This window comes from Cervus elaphus, chromosome 18, assembly GCF_910594005.1.
Source record: "Cervus elaphus chromosome 18, mCerEla1.1, whole genome shotgun sequence".
Classification (NCBI taxonomy): Eukaryota; Metazoa; Chordata; class Mammalia; order Artiodactyla; family Cervidae; genus Cervus; species Cervus elaphus.
The window spans coordinates 23513468-23539581 of record NC_057832.1 but is presented as its reverse complement, the minus strand read 5'-3'; the positions used below and the strand labels follow the sequence as shown (position 1 = coordinate 23539581).

The following is a 26114-nucleotide window of genomic DNA, read 5'->3' as shown; positions in this document are numbered from 1 at the left end:
CTAAGATCATGGCATCCAATCCCATCGCTTCATGGCAAATAGATGGGGAAACAGTGGAAACAGTGACAGACTTTATTTTGGGGGGCTTCAAAATCACTGTAGATGGTGATTGCAGCCATGAAATTAAAAGACGCTTGCTCCTTGGAAGGAAAGTTATGACCAACCTAGATAGCATATTAAAAAGCAGAGACATTACTTTGCCAACAAAGGTCCATCTAGTCAAAGCTATGGTTTCTCCAGTAGTCATGTATGGATGTAGAGTTGGACTATAAAGAAAGCTGAGCGCCAAAGAATTGATGCTTTTGAACTGTGGTGTTGGAGAAGACTCTTGAGAGTCCCTTGGACTGCAAGAAGATCCAAGCAGTCCATCCTAAAGGAGATCAGTCCTGGGTGTTCATTGGAAGGACTGATGCTGAAGCTGAAACTCCAGTACTTTGGCCACTTGATGTGAAGAACTGACTCATTTGAAAAGACCCTAATGCTTGGAAAGATTGAAGGTGGGAGGAGAAGGGAATGACAGAGGATGAGATGTTTGTTTGGATGGCATCACTGGCTCAATGGACATGAGTTTGTAAACTATGGGAGTTGGTGATGGACAGGGAGACCTGGTGTGCTGTGGTCCATGGGGTTGCAAGGAGTCAGAAACAGTGAGTGACCTGAACTGTTTCCCCATCTATTTGCCATGAAGTGATGGGAGCGGATGCCATGATCTTAGTTTTCTGAATGTTGAGCTTTAAGCCAACTTTTTCACTCTCCTCTTTCACTTTCATCAAGAGGGTCTTTACTTCTTCGCTTTCTGCCATAATGCAAAGTGTCATCTGCATATCTGAGGTTATTGATATTTCTACCGGCAGTCTTCATTCCAGCTTGTGCTTCATCCAGCCCAGCATTTCTCATGATGTACTCTGCATATAAATTAAATAAGCAAGGTAAAAATATACAGCCTTGATGTACTCCTTTCCCAATTTGGAACCAGTCTGTTGTTCCAGTTCTAACTGTTGCTTCCTGACCTGCATACAGATTTCTCAGGAGGCAGGTCAGGTGGTCTGGTATTCCCGTCTCTTTCAGAATTTTCCACAGTTTGTTGCGATCCACACAGTCAAAGACTTTGGCATAGTCAATAAAGCAGAGATAGATGTTTTTCTGGAACTCTCTTGCTTTTTCAATGATTCAGCGGACGTTGGCAATTTGATCTCTGGTTCCTATGCCTTTTCTAAATTGAGCTTGAACATTTGGAAGTTCACGGTTCATGTACTGTTGAAGTCTGGCTTGGAGAATGTTGAGCATTACTTTGCTAGTGTGTGAGATGAGTGCAATTGTGCAGTAGTTTGAACATTCTTTGGCATTACCTTTCTTTGGGATTGGAATGAGAACTGACCTTTTCCAGTCCTGTGGCCACTGCTGAGTTTTCCAAATTTGCTGGCATATTGAGTGCAGCACTTTCATGGCATCATCTTTCAGGCTTTGAAATAGTTCAACTGGAATTTCATCACCTCCACCAGCTTTGTTCGTAGTGATGCTTCCTAAGGCCCACTTGACTTCACATTCCAGGATGTCTGGCTCAAGGTGAGTGATCACACCATCGTGGTTATCTGGGTCATAAAGATTTTTCTTGTATAGTTCTTTTGTGTATTCTTGCCACCTCTTCTTAATATCTTCTGTTTCTGTTAGGTCCATACCATTTCTGTCCTTTATTGTCAGATCAGAACCAGATAATTTCAACCTCCGAGTGAACACTGGATAAAATGCCTGGAGTGTGGGAGGGAGGTTGTAGGGTAAATGGTTAACATGAGTTAAGGAACTGCATTTACTGCAGGATGGTAGGCTTGCTCCTCTCTCTTCTCCTTTTTATGTGAAGCTTCAGGAAATATTTGAATCCAGACTAAAAGCCCAGAGCTGTGTTCTAAAGAAAGGAAACACTTGCCTGGAGAGAGCAGTTGTAAAGAACAGAGAGCAGGGCAAGGTTTATGGTGATTCCAGACCTTTACCACAGTCACAGGAAAGGAAAAAAAAAAAAGAACTAATGGCAGCTCTTCCCAAGAAGGGTAGGAAATAATTCCTCCTACTTCCAGCGCGAAGCACCCCACGTGGCAGGGTTTGGGAGGTCCCTGCCCTGCAGGCCTGTCTTTAACTCCAGTCCAGTTGCCAGGCCTCACCCATTTCCCCAAAACCGTGAACGGACCGCCCTCCATTCAGGAGCCCTGTGGATGAGGCTGCCCCGGGTGCAATGGGAGCGTCCACAGCACTCAGCAGCCTGGCCTTTAAACCTGAATGCCAGTAGACAGTCAGGGGTCCTCAGACAAGAAGGAGCACTCAGCTAAGTCAACGGGAGATGACAGAGAAAACAGGCACCTCAGGGAACAGAGGAGAACTTTTAAGAACTATCAGTAAGGTCCTCAGATTCAAAAGAACCAGTCAGGAAGCTTTCTCGAAAGTTAATGAAAAGGTGGCTAGAATTAAAAATCTATAGAAAAACACCAGATTTGACGCGTGGGAAATAAAGGCATGGGAGAAAACAAACAAAATCCTCCAGAATATGGATCACAAATGGGGCTTCCCTGGTGGCTCAGTGATGAAGAATCCGCCCACAATGCCAGAGATGCAGGTTCGATCCCTGGGTCAGGAAGATCCCCTGGAGGAGGAAATGTCAACCCACTCCCGTATTCTTGCCTGGGAAATCCCATGGACAGAGGAGCCTGACGGACTACAGTCCATGGGGTCGCAAAGAGTCGGACACAACTGAGCAACTGTACATGGATCACAAATATAGAGATGAGAAATAACAGAAGATTTAAGAGATACGTAAGATGAACCCAGGAGGTCTAACGTCTGTTTAATAGGACTTACCCAGGGAGAAGTATAAGGAAAAGAGGACAGAAAACCAACCAGTAATGGAAGACGGGCTCCCCGTCCGTGGTGCAGGATTCCCTCATGCCCCGAGGAGGCGAGGGCGTGAACCGCAGCCTCCGTCCCCGTAGGCGCACTCGCCTTCAGGAGAGGTGCCAGTCCCAAGGCGGTCCCTCCCAGCCAGGGCTCACGGACCCCCACAGACCCCCACAGACCTCTGGGAGGCAGAATGGGTGTAAGCGAATTTAAGAAAGAGGGGAAAGTGGGGTATACAAAACTGAGCAGATCAAAGCTAAACCCTGGAGTCAGTCTGAATACCTGCTCACTTTGGTTTGCATTTTTTATCCTGGAAGCGTCACTGGGAGGCAGGTAACAGAAAGGAGGACAGCGCTGGGGGTAGTGGTGAGTGCCACGTCCTCAGCCTGGCAGAGAGGATGTCAGGGCTCATCAGCTGCACCTGTAACTCACACCTGTGCGGCAAACATATTATTCAGTTGAGCTGAGTCAGGAAAGGGTGAAATCAAAAGGGAAACACCTAGAAGTAGAGAAAATAAAGACCGTAACCCCAACCCAGGATGGCCAGCAGCCACCGCTGAATGCCTTCAGGGCCCCCAATGAAAGCAAACACTTTTAGCTGAGTTGTGAAAGGAAATCTAGTCATCTGAAGTTTGAGAAAACAGTGACATAGAAAGATGGGAAGAGAATGGATGGAAAAATATGTACCCGCAAATACCAATGATAAGCAAGTGTAGCAATATTAATGTCAAACTGAATGGAATTCAGGGTTTAAAAACAGCATGCAGAAGCCAGAGGCGTATTTCACACTTACGTAAAATTCACCAAGGAGCCTCACTGTAGTATCAACATAATGTTGTCTTATAAAACCTCAAGTTAGAAGTATGACGACAATGTGATGTTTTCTCTTTCTAAATGAAAATCTTTATTAGCAACTGATACATCATGTAGATAACGTACATAAGAGTGCAGAGGGATTTTGGCAAACTCTTAACCTTGATTTCCAAATAAACAGCTGTTAACTTTGTGTCCCATAAATAGAGAAGCACTTTTTTTTTTTTTGTTACAAATACTAATGGAATATTTGTTAAAATTAAGGATGACTCACCCCAGAGTTGGTTTTTTCTTTTTTGGTCTTATGATATCTGTTTATTGGTCTTTGCTGGGGTCTTTTTTTTTTTTTTTTGAGGTACAGGTTGTATATAGTATTATATAAGTTTCATATGTACAGCATAGTGATTCACAATTTTAAAGGTTATATTCCATTTGTAATTATTGTAAAATATTGACTACATCCCCTGTGTTACACAATATGTCCTTGTACCAAAGTTGTATTTTGCCAATCATGCTTTCTTTTTGTGGTAAACAAACTTCTACTCTCTAGCTCCTGAGCACTCCCTTAAAGAGTTATAATTTTTTTGATTGGCTGGAGAACATCCCTGTCATACATAGTGGGTGGTCCGAAGATCTCATCATATGTCTCATCACTGAAGCATCAGGTGGGAGGCAGGTCTGCTCCCTGTTTCCTAGCCTCCTCTTGCTCTCCCATCTTTGGGACCAGAGAAAACTTGACCTCTTGATCAGCGTCATCTTATCCTTAAGCAAGCCGGGAGGAACCAGGCAAATTTGCTCCAAGTCTCTTCCATCCCTGATGCCCCAAATCAACACATGTCCGGGAGCCAAGCTCTTCCTGGTAAATGCTGCCTTCCTGGCCTTGCTGTGGAGCAGCCTGATGTTGCTCTCCAGGTGAATTTAGCAAGGCTCCACACCAGATATCCCGCCCCTCCCCAGCCCCAGCAGCCGCCTCCAGGGAGAGGTGGGAGCTGGGCGTGGAGACATGAGAGTCCTGTGCAGGCCGCCCTGTTTCCAGCACCCGCCCCCGCTCCACACACTCACTCACACCCACACACACCCACACACACCCACACCCCCACACACATACCCGCCCCCGCTCCACACACACACTCACACCCACCCACACACACCCACACACACCCACACCCCCACACACATACCCGCCCCCGCTCCACACACACACTCACACCCACCCACACACACATACCCGCCCCCGCTCCACACACACACTCACACCCACCCACACACACATACCCGCCCCCGCTCCACACACACACTCACACCCACCCACACACACATACCCGCCCCCACTCCACACACACACTCACACCCACACACACCCACACACACCCACACACACCCACACACATACCCGCCCCCACTCCACACACACACTCACACCCACCCACACACACCCACACACACCCACACCCACACACACATACCCGCCCCCACTCCACACACACACTCACACCCACCCACACACACCCACACACACCCACACACATACCCGCCCCCACTCCACACACACACTCACACCCACCCACACACACCCACACACACCCACACCCACACACACATACCCGCCCCCACTCCACACACACACACACCCACCCCCCCCCCACACATACCCGCCCCCACAACACACCACACACTCACACCCACCCACACACATACCCGCCCCCACTCCACACACACACTCACACCCACACACACCCACACACACACCCACACCCCCCCACACATACCCGCCCCCACAACACACCACACACTCACACCCACCCACACACATACCCGCCCCCACTCCACACACACACTCAAACCCACCCACACCCACCCACACACACCCACACCCCCCCCACACATACCCGCCCCCACAACACACCACACACTCACACCCACCCACACACATACCCGCCCCCACTCCACACACACACACACACCCACCCACACCCACCCACACCCCCACACACATACCCGCCCCCACTCCACACACACACTCACACCCACCCACACACACCCACACCCCCACACACATACCCGCCCCCACTCCACACACACACTCACACCCACCCACACACACCCACACACACCCACACACACCCACACCCCCACACACATACCCGCCCCCACTCCACACACACACTCACACCCACCCACACACACCCACCCACACCCACACCCCCCCACACACATACCCGCCCCCACTCCACACACACACTCACACCCACCCACACACACCCACACACACACACACCCCTCACACACATACCCGCCCCCACTCCACACACACACTCACACCCACACACACCCACACACACACACACACCCCACACACATACCCGCCCCCACAACACACCACCCACCCACACCCACCCACACACACCCACATACACCCACACCCCCACACACATACCCGCCCCCACTCCACACACACACTCACACCCACCCACACACACCCACACACACCCACACCCCCCACACACATACCCGCCCCCACTCCACACACACACTCACACCCACCCACACACACCCACACACACCCACACCCCCCACACACATACCCGCCCCCACAACACACCACACACCCACACCCACCCACACACACCCACATACACCCACACCCCCACACACATACCCGCCCCCACTCCACACACACACTCACACCCACCCACACACACCCACACACACCCACACCCCCCACACACATACCCGCCCCCACTCCACACACACACTCACACCCACCCACACACACCCACATACACCCACACCCCCCACACACATACCCGCCCCCACTCCACACACACACTCACACCCACCCACACACACCCACACACACCCACACCCCCACACACATACCCGCCCCCACTCCACACACACACTCACACCCACACACACCCACACACACACACACCCCACACACACATACCCGCCCCCACAACACACCACACACCCACACCCCCCACACACATACCCGCCCCCACTCCACACACACACTCACACCCACACACACATACCCGCCCCCACTCCACACACACACTCACACCCACCCACACACACATACCCGTCCCCACTCCACACACACACTCACACCCACCCACACACACCCACACACACATACCCGCCCCCACTCCACACACACACTCACACCCACCCACACACACCCACACACACATACCCGCCCCCACTCCACACACACACTCACACCCACCCACACCCACACACACACACCCACACCCCCCACACACATACCCGCCCCCACTCCACACACACACCCACACACACCCACACCCCCACACACATACCCGCCCCCACAACACACCACACACCCACACCCACCCACACACACCCACACACACCCACACCCCCACACACATACCCGCCCCCACAACACACCACACACCCACACACACCCACACACACCCACACCCCCACACACATACCCGCCCCCACAACACACCACACACCCACACACACCCACACCCCCACACACATACCCACACCCACAACACACCACACACCCACACACACCCACACCCCCACACACATACCCGCCCCCACTCCACACACTCACACCCACCCACACACACCCACACACATACCCGCCCCCACTCCACACCACACACCCACACACACCCACACACACCCACACCCCCACACACATACCCGCCCCCACAACACACACACACTCACACCCACCCACACACACCCACACACACCCACACCCCCACACACATACCCGCCCCCGCTCCACACACACACTCACACCCACCCACACACACCCACATACACCCACACCCCCCACACACATACCCGCCCCCACTCCACACACACACTCACACCCACCCACACACCCCCACACACACCCACACCCCCACACACATACCCGCCCCCACTCCACACACACACTCACACCCACACACACCCACACACACACACACCCCCCACACACATACCCGCCCCCACAACACACCACACACCCACACCCCCCACACACATACCCGCCCCCACTCCACACACACACTCACACCCACACACACATACCCGCCCCCACTCCACACACACACTCACACCCACCCACACACACATACCCGTCCCCACTCCACACACACACTCACACCCACCCACACACACCCACACACACATACCCGCCCCCACTCCACACACACACTCACACCCACCCACACACACCCACACACACATACCCGCCCCCACTCCACACACACACTCACACCTACCCACACCCACACACACACACCCACACCCCCCACACACATACCCGCCCCCACTCCACACACACACCCACACACACCCACACCCCCACACACATACCCGCCCCCACAACACACCACACACCCACACCCACCCACACACACCCACACACACCCACACCCCCACACACATACCCGCCCCCACAACACACCACACACCCACACACACCCACACACACCCACACCCCCACACACATACCCGCCCCCACAACACACCACACACCCACACCCCCACACACATACCCGCCCCCACAACACACCACACACCCACACACACCCACACCCCCACACACATACCCGCCCCCACTCCACACACTCACACCCACCCACACACACCCACACACATACCCGCCCCCACTCCACACCACACACCCACACACACCCACACACACCCACACCCCCACACACATACCTGCCCCCACAACACACCACACACCCACACACACCCACACCCCCACACACATACCCGCCCCCACTCCACACACTCACACCCACCCACACACACCCACACACATACCCGCCCCCACTCCACACCACACCCCCACATACATCCACAGCCCCCACACACATACCCGCCCCCACTCCACACACACACTCACACCCACCCACACACACCCACACACACCCACACCCCACACACACATACCCGCCCCCACAACACACCACACACCCACACCCACCCACACACACCCACACACACCCACACCCCCACACACATACCCGCCCCCACTCCACACACACACTCACACACACCCACACACACCCACACCCCCCACACACATACCCGCCCCCACTCCACACACACACTCACACCCACCCACACCCACCCACACACACACACACATACCCGCCCCCACTCCACACACTCACACCCACCCACACACACCCACACAGACACACACCTCCCACACACATACCCGCCCCCACTCCACACACACACTCACACCCACCCACACACACCCACACCCCCCACACACATACCCGCCCCCACTCCACACACTCACACCCACCCACACACACCCACACACACACACACCCCCCACACACATACCCGCCCCCACTCCACACCACACACCCACACCCACCCACACACACACACACACACACCCCACACACACATACCCGCCCCCAGTCCACACACACACTCACACCCACCCACACACACCCACACACATACCCGCCCCCACTCCACACCACACCCCCACATACATCCACAGCCCCCACACACATACCCGCCCCACTCCACACCACACACCCACACACACACACCCACACCCCCCACACACACTCACACACACACACCCCACACACACACACACCCACACACACACACACACCAATTCTGCCAGACAGCTTATTAAACATCTTTCATGTTTCCCTTAGCATTCCCATCCCACTGATCAGTGTCTCTCCCTGTCTTCCCCAGTACTCCTCCTTCTCCATAGCAAGTAGCTATTTATGAAAACCACCCTAACTGAAGGAAACTTGTTACCCATTTTATGTCTTGTGCGTCTTTCACTGTCACACTCTGCCACGCCTGCCCACCCTTGTAAGGAGGATTTTATTACATGTCTAAAGCAGACAGCCTTGCTAAACTCCTTCTAAACCAGGAAGTGAAACAAAATTGGTGGTGTGAACACAGTGGGTTTCTAAGCATTTTTCATGTTTCCTTCCATTATGTTGGAGGATAAATTCCTGGCTTAAAGTTAAAATAATTCCTCTAAGCTAATAGGAAATTCAGTATGACTTATCCAGTGAAGCGCTGGATATAAAGCGAGCTTTTTCACATGCAAAGATGCCATGTGTTTCATAAAAACTGTTCAGATGAATGGTTGAGGAGCCTCGGTAAAGATGGAAGAGGAGAAGATACAGCTTAGCGATATAAATGCAAACGTGTACTATGCGGATTCCCCTGGGCGCACACGCACACCCTGTAACTTTAAAGCTGTCTCTTAGAAGGATGAGATGGAGCTGTGAGCCAGACCACGTTGGTTTGGACCGAAATTCTTACAGAATTATTAAGCCTTAAAAAAAGCAAAGGAGATTTATGCATCTGCATTTGACCAATTTGGTTTGGAATAGGTTCATAATGGAAAAGTAATAAAACCATAAGAGACAGTGTCTTCTGAGTACAGTCTCGCTTTTAAAAAATCTAAACATGGGCTGCCCCAGTTTGGATAAAATGACTGTAGAAAAATTTCCCATTGGTAATTTTGGGAGGGTGTTTTTTTTGTTGTTGTTGTTGTTGTTTCTTTTTCATTGATTATCAGCCAGTACAAATTTTAAAATTTCTGGCAGATATTTTTTTTGGGAGATGTCAGTCATAGGAAAGAGAAATCCTAAAGCATTATCTGTGGGTGCCTCCCCCCAGGTCACCCCCACCTTCACATAGGTATGCGCGCATGCACGCGTGCGCGCGCGCGCACACACACACACACACACACACACACACACACACACACACACACAATGTTTGTTTAGCTATCAGTAAAGTCTCTTCTGGTGTAACCGGAGAGGTTAGGGTTTGGAGGGTGCGAGTGGTTGAATGTGTGTGAGGAGGCACCTCCGGTGACTGCCAGCAGCCGCAGAGAAGCAGGAAGAGGAAACGGATAACAGGCTTCACCTCTGAAAAATCAGACCCAATAACTCTGATTTCAACAGGAAAGCAAAAAAAAAAAAAAAGTTAAAAATACAACAACCGAAAAAAACCCCAAATCCTTCTCCATTTGCTTTCAACCACTTGAAGTTGTGTTGATCTGTAATTTCTCGAGACTGTGTAAGAATATAAGCGTAACAAGCGGAGGTTGGTGGTCTGGGGAAGGAGAGGCGAGGCGTCGCCCCATTGGGTGTGTTGGAGCCGCGATGCCTGCGGACGGGAGTCACCGCTGTGCTTCCCAGAGGCGACAGGGAACAGGCTTTTGACTCGATCCCAGCCTTAACTTTCTTGCCACGCCGGCAGTTCTCAGCACAGTTGCTTTTACGCAGTGAGAACGCGACCCGACTGCAAAGGTGCTGTCTTTTCTGGCAGGTATGCCGGCAGCCTCACTAGTGACCCCGGCTGATGTTATCAAGACGCGATTACAGGTGGCCGCCCGGGCTGGCCAGACCACTTACAGCGGAGTGATAGACTGCTTCAGGAAGATCCTGCGAGAGGAAGGCCCGAAAGCTCTGTGGAAGGGAGCTGGCGGTATGGCAATAAGTTGCTCTTAATTAAACCTTTGGTGTCAGGTGAATTTTTACAATCTTAACCGTGTCTGTTATTTCCTATTCTCTCCCGCTCCTCTAAAGCTCGAGTGTTTCGGTCCTCCCCCCAGTTTGGTGTAACTTTGCTGACCTATGAATTGCTCCAGCGATGGTTCTACATTGATTTCGGAGGAGTGTAAGTATCTTGCTAAACTTCAGCTGCTTCTAATACTCGGTTGTCATCCGGAAAGGTATATCCTTTCAGTCCCTGTGATGAAGTAGAAGAGATGTAGGAACATACTGAAATCATGTTATCAGATTCATTTCAAAAGGGAACACACAAGTAACCAGAATTCTACAACTCTCCTCTATGATCCAGATGGTAGCAGTTTTTGAATGTTGTTTTTACCAAGTTAAACAAAAACCCTCAGATTCTCACCCTATTTTCCCTCCTTGTAGGAAACCCATGGGATCGGAGCCAGTTCCTAAATCCAGGATCACCCTGCCTGCCCCCAATCCTGATCACGTTGGGGGCTACAGACTGGCAGTTGCAACATTTGCAGGGATTGAAAACAAGTTTGGACTTTACCTGCCTCTCTTCAAGCCGTCAGCATCTACCTCACCAGCCGTGGGTGGAGGCCCGTAGAGGCCTGGCACCGGGCCATCGCTGCGCCTCTGGTGTGACCGGTGGAGAGAACTCCCCATCTCAGTGGGAACACTTCACGCCTTTCACGTCCGTCTCCTATTTAAATTCAAGTCGAGGCTTTTGATAAGGTGAAATCATCCCTTTTTCTGTGTGTTTTCCTACCTAGATCATTGTGAATTTATTCATAATTATTCTTTGGGCCTCTTCTCACAAACCTGTGCTGGTACCTGACATCTGCTGGGACTTGGTCAGCATTAACCTGATCTGGAGAAAGAAGCAGGTCTGAATAGAAATTAGAACCATTCTCCTCAGATTAGGATTACAGCCCAGAAGAAGCTACTGAGAAGCAATCACGGTGCTGCGAGCATTGTTCCCGTGGCTCTTTAACCTGGTAGGAAGCTGGGTGCATATTTATAAAAAGTGAAATAAACACTGGAAGAAATGAAAACATTATCAGAAATAGCCAGCCTGGCTTCAGATTCTAAACACACACTAATTCTGACTCTGGATTATATTATGAAGCTTTGATGTGAAACATGTTGTTTTGTAATGAAAACCACATTGAAGATGTTTAATAATCATATTCTGTTACTGGTACTCAGGCTACCAGGGAAAGTCTTTGTACTTTAGAGAAAGTACTCTTGGCTCTGCACGCGACAGACGGAGAAACCCCGAGACACAGCCTCTCTCCTGCTTGGGATGACTGCTCGTAGGAGACACACGTGCTTACCACTGCCTGTTTCAATAAACACTGTAGAAAAACGCATGCCCTCCGTTACCGATACCTCCCTTCGCCCCCTCCCAGTCCTCCGTAATTGGCATCCATTTGCTTTTAAAATCCACTTTATCTTGAATCATGGAAAAATACATTGTAATATGCATTTTTATTTAATTTGTGGTGCCTCGAACAATGGTCAGAAGGCTCGTGTGTTTGTGAAGAAGGAAATAAACTATTTTTAAAGCTACTGAGTGTTTTTTGCTCTTGTTACGTCATGTGGCAAATGACTGCAATAGTTGTCATTGTTGGACTCTCGGTGTTTCATTTTGAGGGTGACTTGTTCAGATCAGCACGGGTTTGTCTTTCTGGTCTCTCACGTTGCTGTGTACCCACGTCTTCAGTATGCCAGTGTTCAGTGTGAGTAAGAGAGGCTGTTTATGTTGGATCCCAGATGAGTGAGGAACCTAGCAAACTGACCCTTGCTCTAGTCATCCTCCATGCTTTCTATAGTTTCTTATTGTGAGAATTAATGTGAATATCGAGTTTCACTGGAGGTTGGGCATGAAAACTGGTTCAAAATGGCATTGGCATCTTCTAGTCTTCTCTGACTCTTCCTTGTACCAAAACCATGGACCGCTGTGTGCACCCTTTGGTCATCCTTGATCAACACTGTAATGACCGGGGAAAGGTGTTAGTCTTGAACAGAATTTCAGGCTTTTCTAAGGCTGCACTTGCGCTCCTGAGTGACTTATTCTCAGTTGAGTTTGAACTTCCTATGTCTCCCACATTTGCCTCCAGAAGAGAGCCATTTTTCAGTTTCTGTCTTGCTGTAGGTCAGCAGGTTGACATTCAGAGTTACAGTTCAAAATGGGAAAGTGTAAAAACCATCTGTGAGTCGGCTTTGTTGTTGTTGTTTTGGGGTTTTTTTTTTCCCCAGTGAACAAAAGCTTTGTTATTCTCACCAGAAATAGGACAGATGTATGCATGGCTCCCTCATGGTTTTGGTTTGGCAAACACCAGAGAGAATGCCCTCCGTCTGCCTGAGCTTGCCCCCCTCCCCCAGCCCCTTGCTCAATGTGACAAGTACATTTATATTTTAATCTCCAAGACCAGTCACAGGACTCCACATATTTCATAGAAATGTAGGTGGTGTTACAGTAACACAGCACTCAAGCTTTGCTATTTTGAATGTGGAGAAAAGTCCCCTGAGTGTAAACCCTGCCCGCCTGCCTTTCTTTTCTTCAGCTGCTTGAAATTTTATGGAAGATCAGATTTTCCAGGTATAAATACTGACCCAGATCTCAAGACATGGTGCATTGCCCTGCTTGCTGCTTTTTTGTTTTAATATTTGCTTATTTACTTGACTGCTCTGGGGTCTTAGGTGCAGCATGTGGAATCCAGTTCCCTCACCAGGGATCGAACCTGGGCCCCCTGCATTGGGAGCTCAGAGCCTTAGCCACTGAACCACCAGGGAAGTCCTCCTGCTTGCTTCTTTAGGAGCTGTTGCATCTGGTGGGAGAGCGTCTTGGCTTCCCTTAGTCCTACCTGGAGCTGAGGATGATTCTCTTTAGTAAAGGAGAGAGCAGAGAGGTACCAGGAAGCCAAGGAGATAGGCCCACATGGCTGTGTTTCTTTAAAAGCCTTGGCTTATTCTGTTCAGGGGTAGGCTGTGACTGAGACACTTCCAAGGAGGCCCCATTTCCACCTGAGTTGTGCTCAGTAGGTGGTGTGACTGTGACATCCTTGAACAGGACTGCAATCACCGCGCGGTGAAAACCACGTCAAATTTGTTCTGGGTTTTCCTTCTTCCTGAAGTGACAGCACAATCCGCAGCAGTGCTGCGGCCGCCGCTTCTGCAGTGGCTGTCTGCCTCCTCCTCGCCAAGGGGCTGAAAGCTGAGTAACTCCCACCCCAGCGGGCCAGCCTCCCCCTGCCCCGCCGGCCCTGGAGTCGCTCCCCCTGCCCCTGTCCACTCCTGATTGCCGGAGGGGGAGTGGGGGAGAGGCCTGACTTTTGTGCAGCAACGTTTTTTCTAGGAGGGGAAAAAATGTGGAGCTGCCCACAGAATGAACACGCTGATTCTTGGGCTCCAGCCGTGGCCGGGTTTCTTGAGGCTGGGTGGCATGCTGTCGCCAAGCTTATGCTTCACCTCATAACCCACAACCGTTCGCTGTGCTCCCTGGGGTTGCCTTAATCCCAAGCAGCCAGCGTTGCACAGGGGAACATAAGAATCCTGGCACAGAAAGGAGTCATTTAAATGCTTATTGCATTTCAAGCTTCAGTTTTTAGTTAGTGAAAACATTTACCATTGCTGGAAAACAATGTTTAAAATTTGGTTGCTTATATGTTGTTTAATGGTGTGGCCGATGTAAACCTCAGGATGCTTACATTTTGACAGTCTTCTGGAAATGTTTAACAGCACATAACTCAGTGAGCCCGGAATAAAAACTGGGAACAAATTGTGCTTGAAACTTTGTAACCTCCCCCGGCTAGGTAGGTATTCTGCAAGGCACTTTGGAATTCTTCAGGTAGAGACAGGGAATAAAAACTGGGAACAAATTGTGCTTGAAACTTTGTAACCTCCCCCGACTAGGTAGGTATTCTGCAAGGCACTTTGGAATTCTTCAGGTAGAGACAGGGAAATCTCCAGTAATGGAATTTGGTGTCTTGTAGCCCCATTTAGCAACCTTGTAGATAAACCCTCAGAGTCATCATGTGCCTTTTCCCGCAGAAGCCATCCTGGTGGGAATGAATTTGTATCTTTGCCACTGAGCGAAATCCCATTTTCAGTTCAGGGTCATCAAACGCTTTCAGGATGGGGATTTTTCCAAAGATTTTTTAAAAGACATTCCCTGGTAAGAGCAGTGAAATGTTCTTTCCACAAATGGCACTGCCCTCAAAGCGTTAGTCACGCAGTCGTGTCCGATTCTTTGCAACCCCATGGACTGCAGCCCGCCAGGCTCCTCTGTCCATGGAATTCTCCAGGCAAGAAGACTGGAGTGGGTAGCCATTCCCTTCTCCCCGGGATCTTCCTGACCCAGGGATCGAACCCCAGTTTCCTGCATTGGAGGCAGACTGTTTACTATCTAAGCCACCAGGGAAGCCCCTTTTGGGGGTGGGGAGGGGGTGCCTTTGTTTTACCCTTTGGGAACAACCCAACCCTCACCACAAAGTTATGTTTTCCACATCATGAGGGCCACGGGTGGGGGGCGCATGGCGTGCATGTTTTATTTTAAGATCTGAGGCAGAAAAGAGCTTTGTCACTTGTTTCTTTAAAACAGTGGCAGCCTTTAACCTGAAAGCCCAGATTGGGCTCTGTGAGCACTGCGCCCGTGATGCTAGTTCCATAGTGCCTGGAACTTTGAGTAGGCTCTTTTCATTTGGATGGACGGATGAATAGATGGATGGATGGATGGGTTTTGAGAATATTTTTTTCCCAATTAGTAATCTCTGTCATTTTCCCACTTTACAGGCCTTTTCAGTAGTGTTTTTAATGGCTGGAGTTAAAACCATAACTGAAAACAACCCTATTCTAATGTATTGTTCAGTTACTTTAGAAGTCGTTAAGTACATCTTTTATTAAAGCAACTACAGCTATGTAAATTGGTTTTAATTAGATGGTTACTCTGAGTCAGGAACTTTCATGTAAACTATATGATCTTTAAATTTCCTGGTCATGGTTAAAAAATAAAGATTAAAAAAAACATCCTTTTGAGGTTAGAGGTACATTAGGCTTGTACCATTAGGTACATGAGTACATTAGCATTAAAACAGCTTTCCTTATCAATGAATGTTAATGACTTGGAGCTCCTCTGCTCTTCGCTGCCTGACATCTGTAGGAGCGCGGTGGCAAGCTTTCCTTTAGAAGCTGCTGAGGACAACGGGGACTCTCTTTCAGAAGGGTTTGTTTTTAGCTAATGCATTAATTGACTCCAAAAAGAGTCCAAATGGAACACTCTGCTTTCATCTGCTGGGGTAACCTAATAAAATAATGTTGTTTGTTTTTAGATTCCCGGCTGGTAAGGGGGGTTTTGCTCAAGGCAAAACCACAGTCCCCTCGAATAACTTTAGAAGGAGAGTTAAGAAGACACACTAATTGTGCCTGTCTGAGGTTTGCTCCTTCAAGGGCCCAGACACACCCCTTGCACACTGGTCAGGCCACCAGGGCTCCGGTGCCCACCGCCGAGTTGATTCTTCTGGGCTGGGCTGGGCTCCTGCCCCCTGGAAGATGCTTAATTTTGCTGTGAGCAGTTCTTAAGGGGATTTTAAAACAGGCTCGAGCTCTCGGAACAGAATCAGGCAAGCACACTGTATATGCGATTTGTCTGACCCGCAGAACGGGGAAGGGGGAATTCAGGTTAATGAAAGATGACTGATTACAACAGGCTCCTAACTTGCATCACTCCCTCCTCCATCCTTTGCTAAAGCTCTTAGCCAGGCTCCTACTCTGGTGTGTTACTGGGCTGCTTTCAAATAAGAGGGGGACAAGTAATCCTGCCCCAGCCTGGAGTTCTTCAGCCAGTCAGAACTCATTAAATATGAGTATTACACACCAGGCATGATCCCATGAAATCCTTCCCACACCCCTTAAAGTAGATACTATTTTACCCCCTGTGACAAATGAGGAAACCAAGACTCAGAGAGGTTAAATATCTTGCTCATGGTCCCAGCTAGCAAATAAGAATGCTAAAATTTGAATCCAGGTCTGATGGCAGCCCAAGGCCCTGTTCTTTCTATACAAGCATTTCTCAGCCCAGTAGAGGGAGTTCATATGATTGTCTATGCCCAGAATTTCTTACTCTCCCCAGTTCTCAGTATCAGATGTATCATTTCTAGCTCAGAGCCGAAGGGAAGGGCGATCTCAGATTATTTACTGTTGTAAGTACATTTGCTATCTCAAGACAACTCCAGAGCTTGAGGACCAGGTGAATCCTAACAAGCCTTTTGAGGTTCATCTTAAACTATTTTACAGCCTATTAAAGTCAGTAAAGAGAGGATTAAGGTACACTTGAAGCATTTGCCCCACGGGTTTAAAATTGGAAGGTAATGTGGAAAAAGCAGAGATAAATTTACAAACTGTTACAGTGCAACGTGATATGACGTGAACTGAACTAGACCATCTTAAAAATCTCTACTATAATTAGAAAATGCCATTCTTCAACAAAAGTTGGAAATAATGGAAAAGCAACTTAAAAGTAAGTATCTATGGGTACTTGGCCCCAAAGTGTGTCTGGAGGGAATGGAGACAGTTTACAGATTTGTTGGAATTACTTTTGGACATAAAATCTCCATCACCCCTAATGGTGGAAAGTCTTGCTGTCTTCCCAGCAAGGTACCTGCTGTCCCTAAACTTACAGGGAGGATATCTACCACTGCATTTTGCTACCCCCTCTCCCATTCTTATATACATGAAGGCAAATACTGACTAACCCACACCAAAAATTTGTTGAATTTGTATGTTACATACAAATTTGTATGATAAAGGCTGCTCTGCCCTTAACAAAGCTTAAAAGCAGACTTCACAAAGATCTGATTCCAAGTAATTTAACTCGTCAGAACACAATTTCATACTATTTCAAACAATATTAAGAAAAGCCCACAACTCACAATAAGAAATCTTATAAAAAAAAAAAACCTGTCACCCATTCTTATATACATGAAGGCAAATACTGACTAACCCACACCAAAAATTTGTTGAATTTTCTTCCTGGGCAAAAGATATATATATACACACACACATATATATGTATTTGTGTATTAAAATGTCATGTTCCTTTTTCAGAGGAGTGATATATCTCAAAATGTGAATTTTTGTTTTGAAGCAGAATTTCCAATGTAAGTTCTAAGTATGGAATGTGCTTAATCAATTTGAAAATTTATGAAGAATTAGCTACTCCATGTATGAGGTTGCTTTCTCTAATGACCTCTTCATTTGGGCCAGCTCCAGTGTTATAAAATGCTTACACTCTGTTAGAGTGACATCACATCAGAAAAAGGAAAAACTGGGGAGGACGGAAATTGAAACAGGTCTTTTTTCTTCTGAAGACAGAAGTGAAGTGATTGCTGATGTCTGAATTTTATTACAGTGAAGCAGAGACTTCTCCACACTTTTAATCTCAGCCTTTGTCCAGTCTCATTATGAAATGTGTATTTCACCTTCTAAACTGAAGAAGCAGTTCACACTTGACCTGGAACTTCAAGTTACCTGTGACCACTACATATTAAGTAAGTGATTTCTTTCTTTTTTAAAACAGTTTGCCTGTCTGAAAGTGAAAGAGAAAAACCATTATTTCTGGCTCTTTTGGGGACTTGAAATTATTGTGACATTTTTTTCCTCTTACTCCGTTTAGAAAGTGTCTTGATTGGCTTAATAACTTATCGTTCTAACCATACATATCTGGCTAAGTTGTTGCAAATTATAATGGCATTTGAAATGAGTTGGTTATAAAGGATAACTATGATCTCTGTTAAAGCTATGACATGCAAATTCGTGAAGCGTTCCATATTTTGGGGGCTTCCCTGATAACTCAATTGGTAAAGAATCTGCCTGCAATGCAGGAGGCCCCAGTTTGATTCCTGGGTCGGGAAGGTCTGCTGAAGAAGAGGTAGGCTACCCACTCTAGTATTCTTGGGCTTCCCTGGTGGCTCAGCTGGTAAAGAATCCACCTGCAATGCAGGAGATCTGGGTTCAATCCCTGGGTTGTAAAGATCCCCTGGAGAAGGGAACAGCTACCCACTCCAGTATTCTGGCCTGGAGAATTCCATGGACTTGTATAGTCCATGCGGTTGCAAAGAGTTGGACATGACCGAGTGACTTTCACTTTCAAACATAAATTACAAAATAATTATCATTGGAGCCCTGAAGTAATTAATAAACGCTTTTAACTTCTATAGACAGTAAACTCTAGTTTCCTTTTTTTCTACCCAAAAAATTATACCTTTGGGAGAGTTCTGCTTCTGGCCATGACAGAATAGGAGAAAACTAGAAAACTGGTCAAAACACATTATATGGTAGTTTTAAGACACTACCATATAGTGTGTGGTATATGGTATAAGACACTACCATATAGGATATGAGGCAAAATATATCTGTGACCCCTGAGGGAAAGGAGACAAAAAGGTGAGACGTACTGTTGCACCAGCTTTCTGCCTGGAGGAGCCTCCAGCCAATGTGCGGGGAAGGAGAACCCAGACAGAGCCCAACCTTCTCCCCAGTTGAAAGGATGGAGGTCAGAAATGAGAGAAGCCAGGATAGCTAGAATTTTAAGACACACAGACCAACCAAACAGGAGTGAGCTGATCTGGGAGACAGCTCTGGAGTTTCACAGAGATTGGAGTTCCCCAATCTTTGAGTGCTGGGAGGAAACTGCCAAGCTTGGAAAAGAACCACTGGAAAGGAAGAAGCAGGAACATTCTGGAGCTCACGGAGGGGAAAGAGTTTGTTTTTCCACCGACTGGAGTAGAAATTTCCTCCATAGTATATAGAACATCAGGTAGAATCCTTAGAAAAAGTATCTTATGAATACTGCTAAGTAAGAACTATGATAAAGGCTGCTCTGCCCTTAACAAAGCTTAAAAGCAGACTTCACAAAGATCTGATTCCAAGTAATTTAACTCGTCAGAACACAATTTCATACTATTTCAAACAATATTAAGAAAAGCCCACAACTCACAATAAGAAATCTTATAAAAAAAAAAACCTGTCACCATAATAGTAAGGAAAATATCCATGTAAGCCATAAAAAATGAAAAATCAACCAACAGTAATAGACCTAGGAATGACAAATGTTAGAACCAGCAGCAAGGCCAGTGAGACAGCTACCATAGGTAATACATAAAGTTAAGGTAGGGGTAAACATGGACATTATATAGAGAGAAATGGAAGATCTTAAAGGTGGAACAAAAATTACAATATCTGCAATGGAAAATTAATGGAATGTCTGACTATGTTAGACATTACATAAGTGAAGATCATTGAACTTGAAGGCATAGCAAAAGGGGTTCCAGAAAAAATATTTAAAGAAATAGTATTCAAATATTTCCAAGCTTAAGATTATATACTCACAAATCCATGTGACTCATTGTACCCCAAGCAAAACAAATGTAAAGAAAGAACACTACAGAGATATATATCATAATGAAAATGATGAAAACCAATGAATGATAAAAAGAAAAATCTTAAAAGCAGCCAAAGGAAAAGTTCCTATAACCTATAAGGAAAGATGATAATAAGAGAACATTTCTACTTGGAAACAATTTAAGGCAGAAAACAACAGAGTGACATCTTTAAGGTATTGAAAATTTAAGACTGACCAAGAAATCTATACCCAGTGAAAATATCTTTTAAAAACAAAGGCAAAATAAGACAGACAAAAACTAAGAGAATTCAGAGTGTTGTTACAATTGCATTGAAGGAGATAGTCCATGGAATTCTTCAGGCTGGAATACTGGAGTGGGTAGCCTATCCTTTCTCCAGTGGATCTTTCTGACCCAGGGATTGAACCCAGGTCTCCCACATTGCAGCCAGATTCTTTACTAGCTGAGCTATCAGGGAAGCCCCAGAATACTGGGGTGGGTAGCCTATCCCTCCTCCAGGGGGGTCTTCCCAACCCAGGGATGGAACCCAGGTCTCCTGCATTGCAGGCAGATTCTTTACCATCTGAGCCACCAGGGAAGGCCCTTAAATTAAAGATGTTCATGATAGGTCATCAGGCAGAACACAAGTGATACCAGATGGAAATTTTATATCTATACAAATTAATGAAGAGTTTCAGAACTGAAAATAAATGAATACATTTAAAAAAAATTTTCCTTAAAAGATAACTCACTCTTTAAAGCAAATCAATGATGACGTATTGTGAGGTTTATAGCATGTTATTGTTGTTTAGTAACTAAGTTGTATATGATTCCTTTTTGACCCCATAGACTGTAGCCCACCAGGCTCCTCTGTTCATGGGATTTCCCAGGCAAGAATACTGGAGTGGGTTGCCATTTCCTTCTCCAGGGGATCTTCCCAACGCAGGGATCAAACCCACATCTCTTGCACTAGCAGGAGGGTTCGTTACCACTGAGCCACCAGGAGGCCCCCGGTTTATAGCATCCATAGCAGTAAAATGCACAGTAACAGCACAAAAAAGAAGAAAGGAAAATGATAATATACTGTCAAAAAAGTACTTATACTACTAAACATGAAGTAATATACTATTATCTGAAGGTAAAGTGTAATAAGTAAAAGATGTTGTAAACCCCTAGAGTACACTAAAAAATGAAAGCTAAACAGATTTAGCTAATAAGACATTAGTGGAAACCTTTAAAAAATGCAAATAAGACAGAAAAGAAAAAAAAGATGATAAAAAAGAGCAAGATGCTTGGCTTCCCAGGTGGCACTAGTGGTAAGGAACCTGCCTGCCGATGCAGGAGACATAAGAGATCCAGGTTCAATCCCTGGGTCGGGAAGATCCCTTGGAGAAGTTAATGGCAACCCACTCCAGTATTCTTGCTTGGAGAATCCCACGGACAGACGCACCTGGAAGGCTACTGTCCATAGGGTTGCAGAGTCAAACATGACTCAAGTGACTTAGCACATATTTATAAATACATTAAATGCAAATAGCCTAACCCCCCAACCCCCAGTTAAAAGGAAGAAATTAGATTTAAAGGGGAAAAAAAAAACCAAGGTCCAACTATATATATACTATCTAAAGAAGTTCAATATAAAAACACAGATAGATAGAAAGTAACTTGACAGTAAAAGATATACTATATAATCACAAATTTTTTTTAAAAAGTGTAATAGGCTATATTGATATCAGCCAAAGTATATTTTAGAAAGAGAACTAGTAGTAAGGATAAAGAGGGACAAGTCATACTGATAAAGATGTCAATTTATCACAGACACAAAATCCTAAATGTATATGTACCTAATAACAGTGCTGCAGATACACGAAACAAAAACTAACAAAACAATAGAAGAAATACACAATCATACTTTGAAATTTCAAAATACTTCTCTTGATATAACAGGCAGAAATCTATAGTGTATAGAAAACTTGAACAAATTTTTTAAATAATTGACCTTGTTCATATTTGTAGAACACTCAACAACAGCAGAATATACATTCTTCTTAAGTATACAGTAAATTTTACCAACATTAATATAGGCCATAAAACAAGTCTCAATAAACTGAAGAGAATTGAAATCATACAGATTATATTCTCTGGCCATTAATTAAAGATGAATCATGCACATAAATATGAGTTAAAACTGTAAATATACATAAGAAAATGTAAGAGAAAATCTCTATGACCTTTGCTTAGGCAAAAATATTTCAGATAAGACAAGATTCTAGAAAACATTCTTAATGAAGAAAACACTGTCAAATTGGGATTCTATATCCAAAAAAAAAAAGCTTCATACATGAAGGGAAAATAAAGGCATATTTATACACTCAAAAACTGAGGAAATTATTCTCTTCTATAATCTCACTACTGGGTATGCCAAAAAAATGTTATTGGCTGAAGAGAGATGATAGTAAATGGAAAGCCCAGATTTCCAGAAAGAAATGAAGAGCACCAGAAAAGAAAAATGGAAGGTAATAGTTTTTAAAACCTTTTAAAATTATCTTTACTTTAAATCATAGAAGACTATTCACTGAAGCACAAATATTAGTGTATTGTGGGACTTATATTAAATACAGAGGTAAAATACATGACAAGGGAACAAAGGACAGAGAAAAGGTAAATGGATTATTCTGTTGCATATTTGTGTGTGTTTGAGAAGTAGCATAACATCAGTTGAAGGTGGTGGTGGTGGTGGTTTAGTTGCTAAGTCGTGTCCGACTCTTACGACCCCATGGACTGTAGCCTGTCAGGCTCCTCTATCCATGGGATTTTTCAGGCAAGGATACCGGAGTGGGTTGCCGTTTCCTTCTCCATCATTTGAAGGTAGTCTGTTATTAAACATGCATATTGCATTCTTGTGAAATTGCTAAAAATAATGAAGGTCACTAGATCAAATATAAGACAGTACTAAGAATTATTCGATCCCTCAAAAAGAAGGCAGAAGAGGAAGAATGTAAAACAATGAATGGGACCAAAAAACAACTACTAATACAAAATAAAAAATCAATCATGCCCCAAAGTACATTAACTGTACATGGACTAAATCCTATAATTAAAAGGCCAAGATTATTAGACTGGATTAAAAAAGAGAAATGGACCCAACTTTAAGATGTTTACAAGAAACATACTCCAAATATTAAGTCTTGAACAGATTAAAAGAGTGGGAATGACATGCCCAAAATGGCAAAGTAAGAAACTCCAAATTCTGCCCTTCCATAAAAGCAATAAAGAACAGGCTGAAACTGTCAAAAATCAACTCTTGTTCTTAGATTCTGGAAATTAACCAAAGACTTGTCCCAACTAAGCGAACACTGACTGAAGAATAGTATTGATTCTCTGAAAGAATCATGAACTTTGAGTCATTTTAACTTACCCTAGTCCCATCTGCCCTCTCTAGTCCAGCAGTAGCTCTGAAAATAATAGCTCGCATTCCTGGTACTACAGGAAGCAGAAAGTACTTCATTCACAAAGAATTCTAATTATTTGTTCTGACCTATCTGGTTCCTCCCCGGTAGGCAAAATACTTGTCTCTATTGCACCTACCTTGGAACTGGTGCAATACTAAAGTTGCTTCCTGGGGGGGCATTTGTCAAAAGCATTCAAGGCTAATATGTTGCTGCTGGCTGAGGTAATAAATAACAGTTAGGGCAAACAACAGGCTAACCAAAAATTTGAGAGGACAGGCTAGGGAATGAGGTCTCTGAGGGCTGTGAATAATTCTGACAGATCCCTGGGAATCTGGGAAGAAATACACATGTACTCAGAATTGTGCACATGCTCAGAAAAGCTGTGAGAAGGCCCAAAGATCTCACCTCCTGCTGACACTGAGGCCCTGTAGAAACAGGAAGAGAAGGCCAGTGTTTCCAATTGAAGGGAAGGGAAGAAAATCTGATTTCCAGAGTTGTATGTTATAATATTATAATGACTGTATATATTACAATATTAAGTGTAATTCTTTGCATGTGTATTTTCACCACTAAAAATACACATGCAAAGAAATAATGTATTGCATGTGCACAAGGAGAAAAAAAGAAGTCAATAGAAACTATGTTTGAGAAAGCCCAGATACTGGATTTTTCTAGACATAGACCTTAAATGAACTATTATGAATATACTCAATTTAGCAACTAAACAACAACAACTAAAATATCTAAATAACTAAAGGAGAGTATGCAAATGACGTCTCACCAAATAGAAGATGTCAATAGATATTATAAAATGCCAAGTAGAAATTTTGGAGTCAAAAAGCACAGTAACTGAAGATTTCACTGTGTGTGCTCAGTCACTTGAGTCATGTCTGACTTTTTGCAATCCTATGAACTGTAGCCTGCCAGGCTTCTCTGTCCATGGGCTTCTCCAGACAATACTGGGGTTGCCATGCCCTCCTCTATGATATCTTCCCAACCCAGGGATAGAACCTGCATCTCTTATGTCTCCTTCATTGGTAGAGGCATTCTTTACCACTAGTGCCACCTGGGAAGTCTGAACATTTCACTACAGGAGCTCAGTAGCAGACTTCAATAGACAGAAGAAGGAATAAGAAAACATGAAGAATCAATTGAAATTATGCAGTCTGAAGAACAGAAAGGAAAAATGAGAGAAAATGTAACAGAGACTTGTGGGACACCATCATACATGCCAACATACACACAATGAGAATTCCAGGAGGAGATAGAGAAAGAGCAGAAAGAATACATGAAGAAATAATGGCTAAAATTTCCCCCAAATTTGATGAAAAACAATCTATCCATTCAAGAAGTTCCATGAAATTCAAGTAGGAAAACTTAAAAAGGCTAACACCTAAATGCATCATAATCAAACTGTCAAAGCCAAAGCTGATGAAGGAAACTTGAAAGTTACAAGAAGCAACTCATCATATACATGGGCTCCTAAAGAAAGATTAACATCTGATATCCTATCTGAAAACACAGGGACCAAAAGGCTGTGAGATAAGATATGCAACTGCTGAGAAAAAAAAAAATTGTCAGTGAAAAATTCAATTTCTGACAAAATTATTCCTTTGAGATAAAGGAGAAATTAAAACATTCCCAGATAAGCAAAAGCTCAGAGTTTTTCCTGGCAGACCTGCCCTACAACAAATTCTAAAAGGAGCCCTTCAGGTTGAAATGAAACACCAAAGGGAAATCTCATAATAAAACAATAGTTAATCAAGAAGATACAATAAACTTAATGTATATGTATCTAGTAACAGAGCTTCAAAATGCAAAAATAAAAATGGAGAGAACTAAAGGACAAATAGAAAAAAATCACAGCCATAAGTGGATAGTTTAATATATCCTTCTTGGTCATTTATAGAACACACAGAAAACAATCAGTAAGATTATAGAAGATGGAAACAATACTCTCAGCCAGTTTAATCTATTTTGCATTTTTAGAACCACATACTCAACATATGAAGAATTCACTTTTTTTTAAGTGCACATGGAACATTGACCAA

General features: G+C 45.5%; 1 protein-coding gene across 3 annotated transcripts in view; it reads left to right on the top strand.

Moving 5' to 3' along the window:
• The window catches only part of SLC25A13 (solute carrier family 25 member 13), a 227339-nt gene extending 214557 nt beyond the window's left edge, over nucleotides 1-12782 (top strand). For all 3 annotated transcript variants that reach the window (XM_043871700.1, XM_043871701.1, XM_043871702.1), the window contains 3 exons: nucleotides 11017-11175; nucleotides 11277-11367; nucleotides 11631-12782. In XM_043871700.1, coding sequence (XP_043727635.1) covers nucleotides 11017-11175; nucleotides 11277-11367; nucleotides 11631-11817 — 437 coding nt within the window. In that variant the 3' untranslated portion in view covers nucleotides 11818-12782. The remainder of the gene's footprint in view (nucleotides 1-11016; nucleotides 11176-11276; nucleotides 11368-11630) is intronic.
• The last annotated feature ends 13332 nt before the right edge of the window (nucleotides 12783-26114 follow it).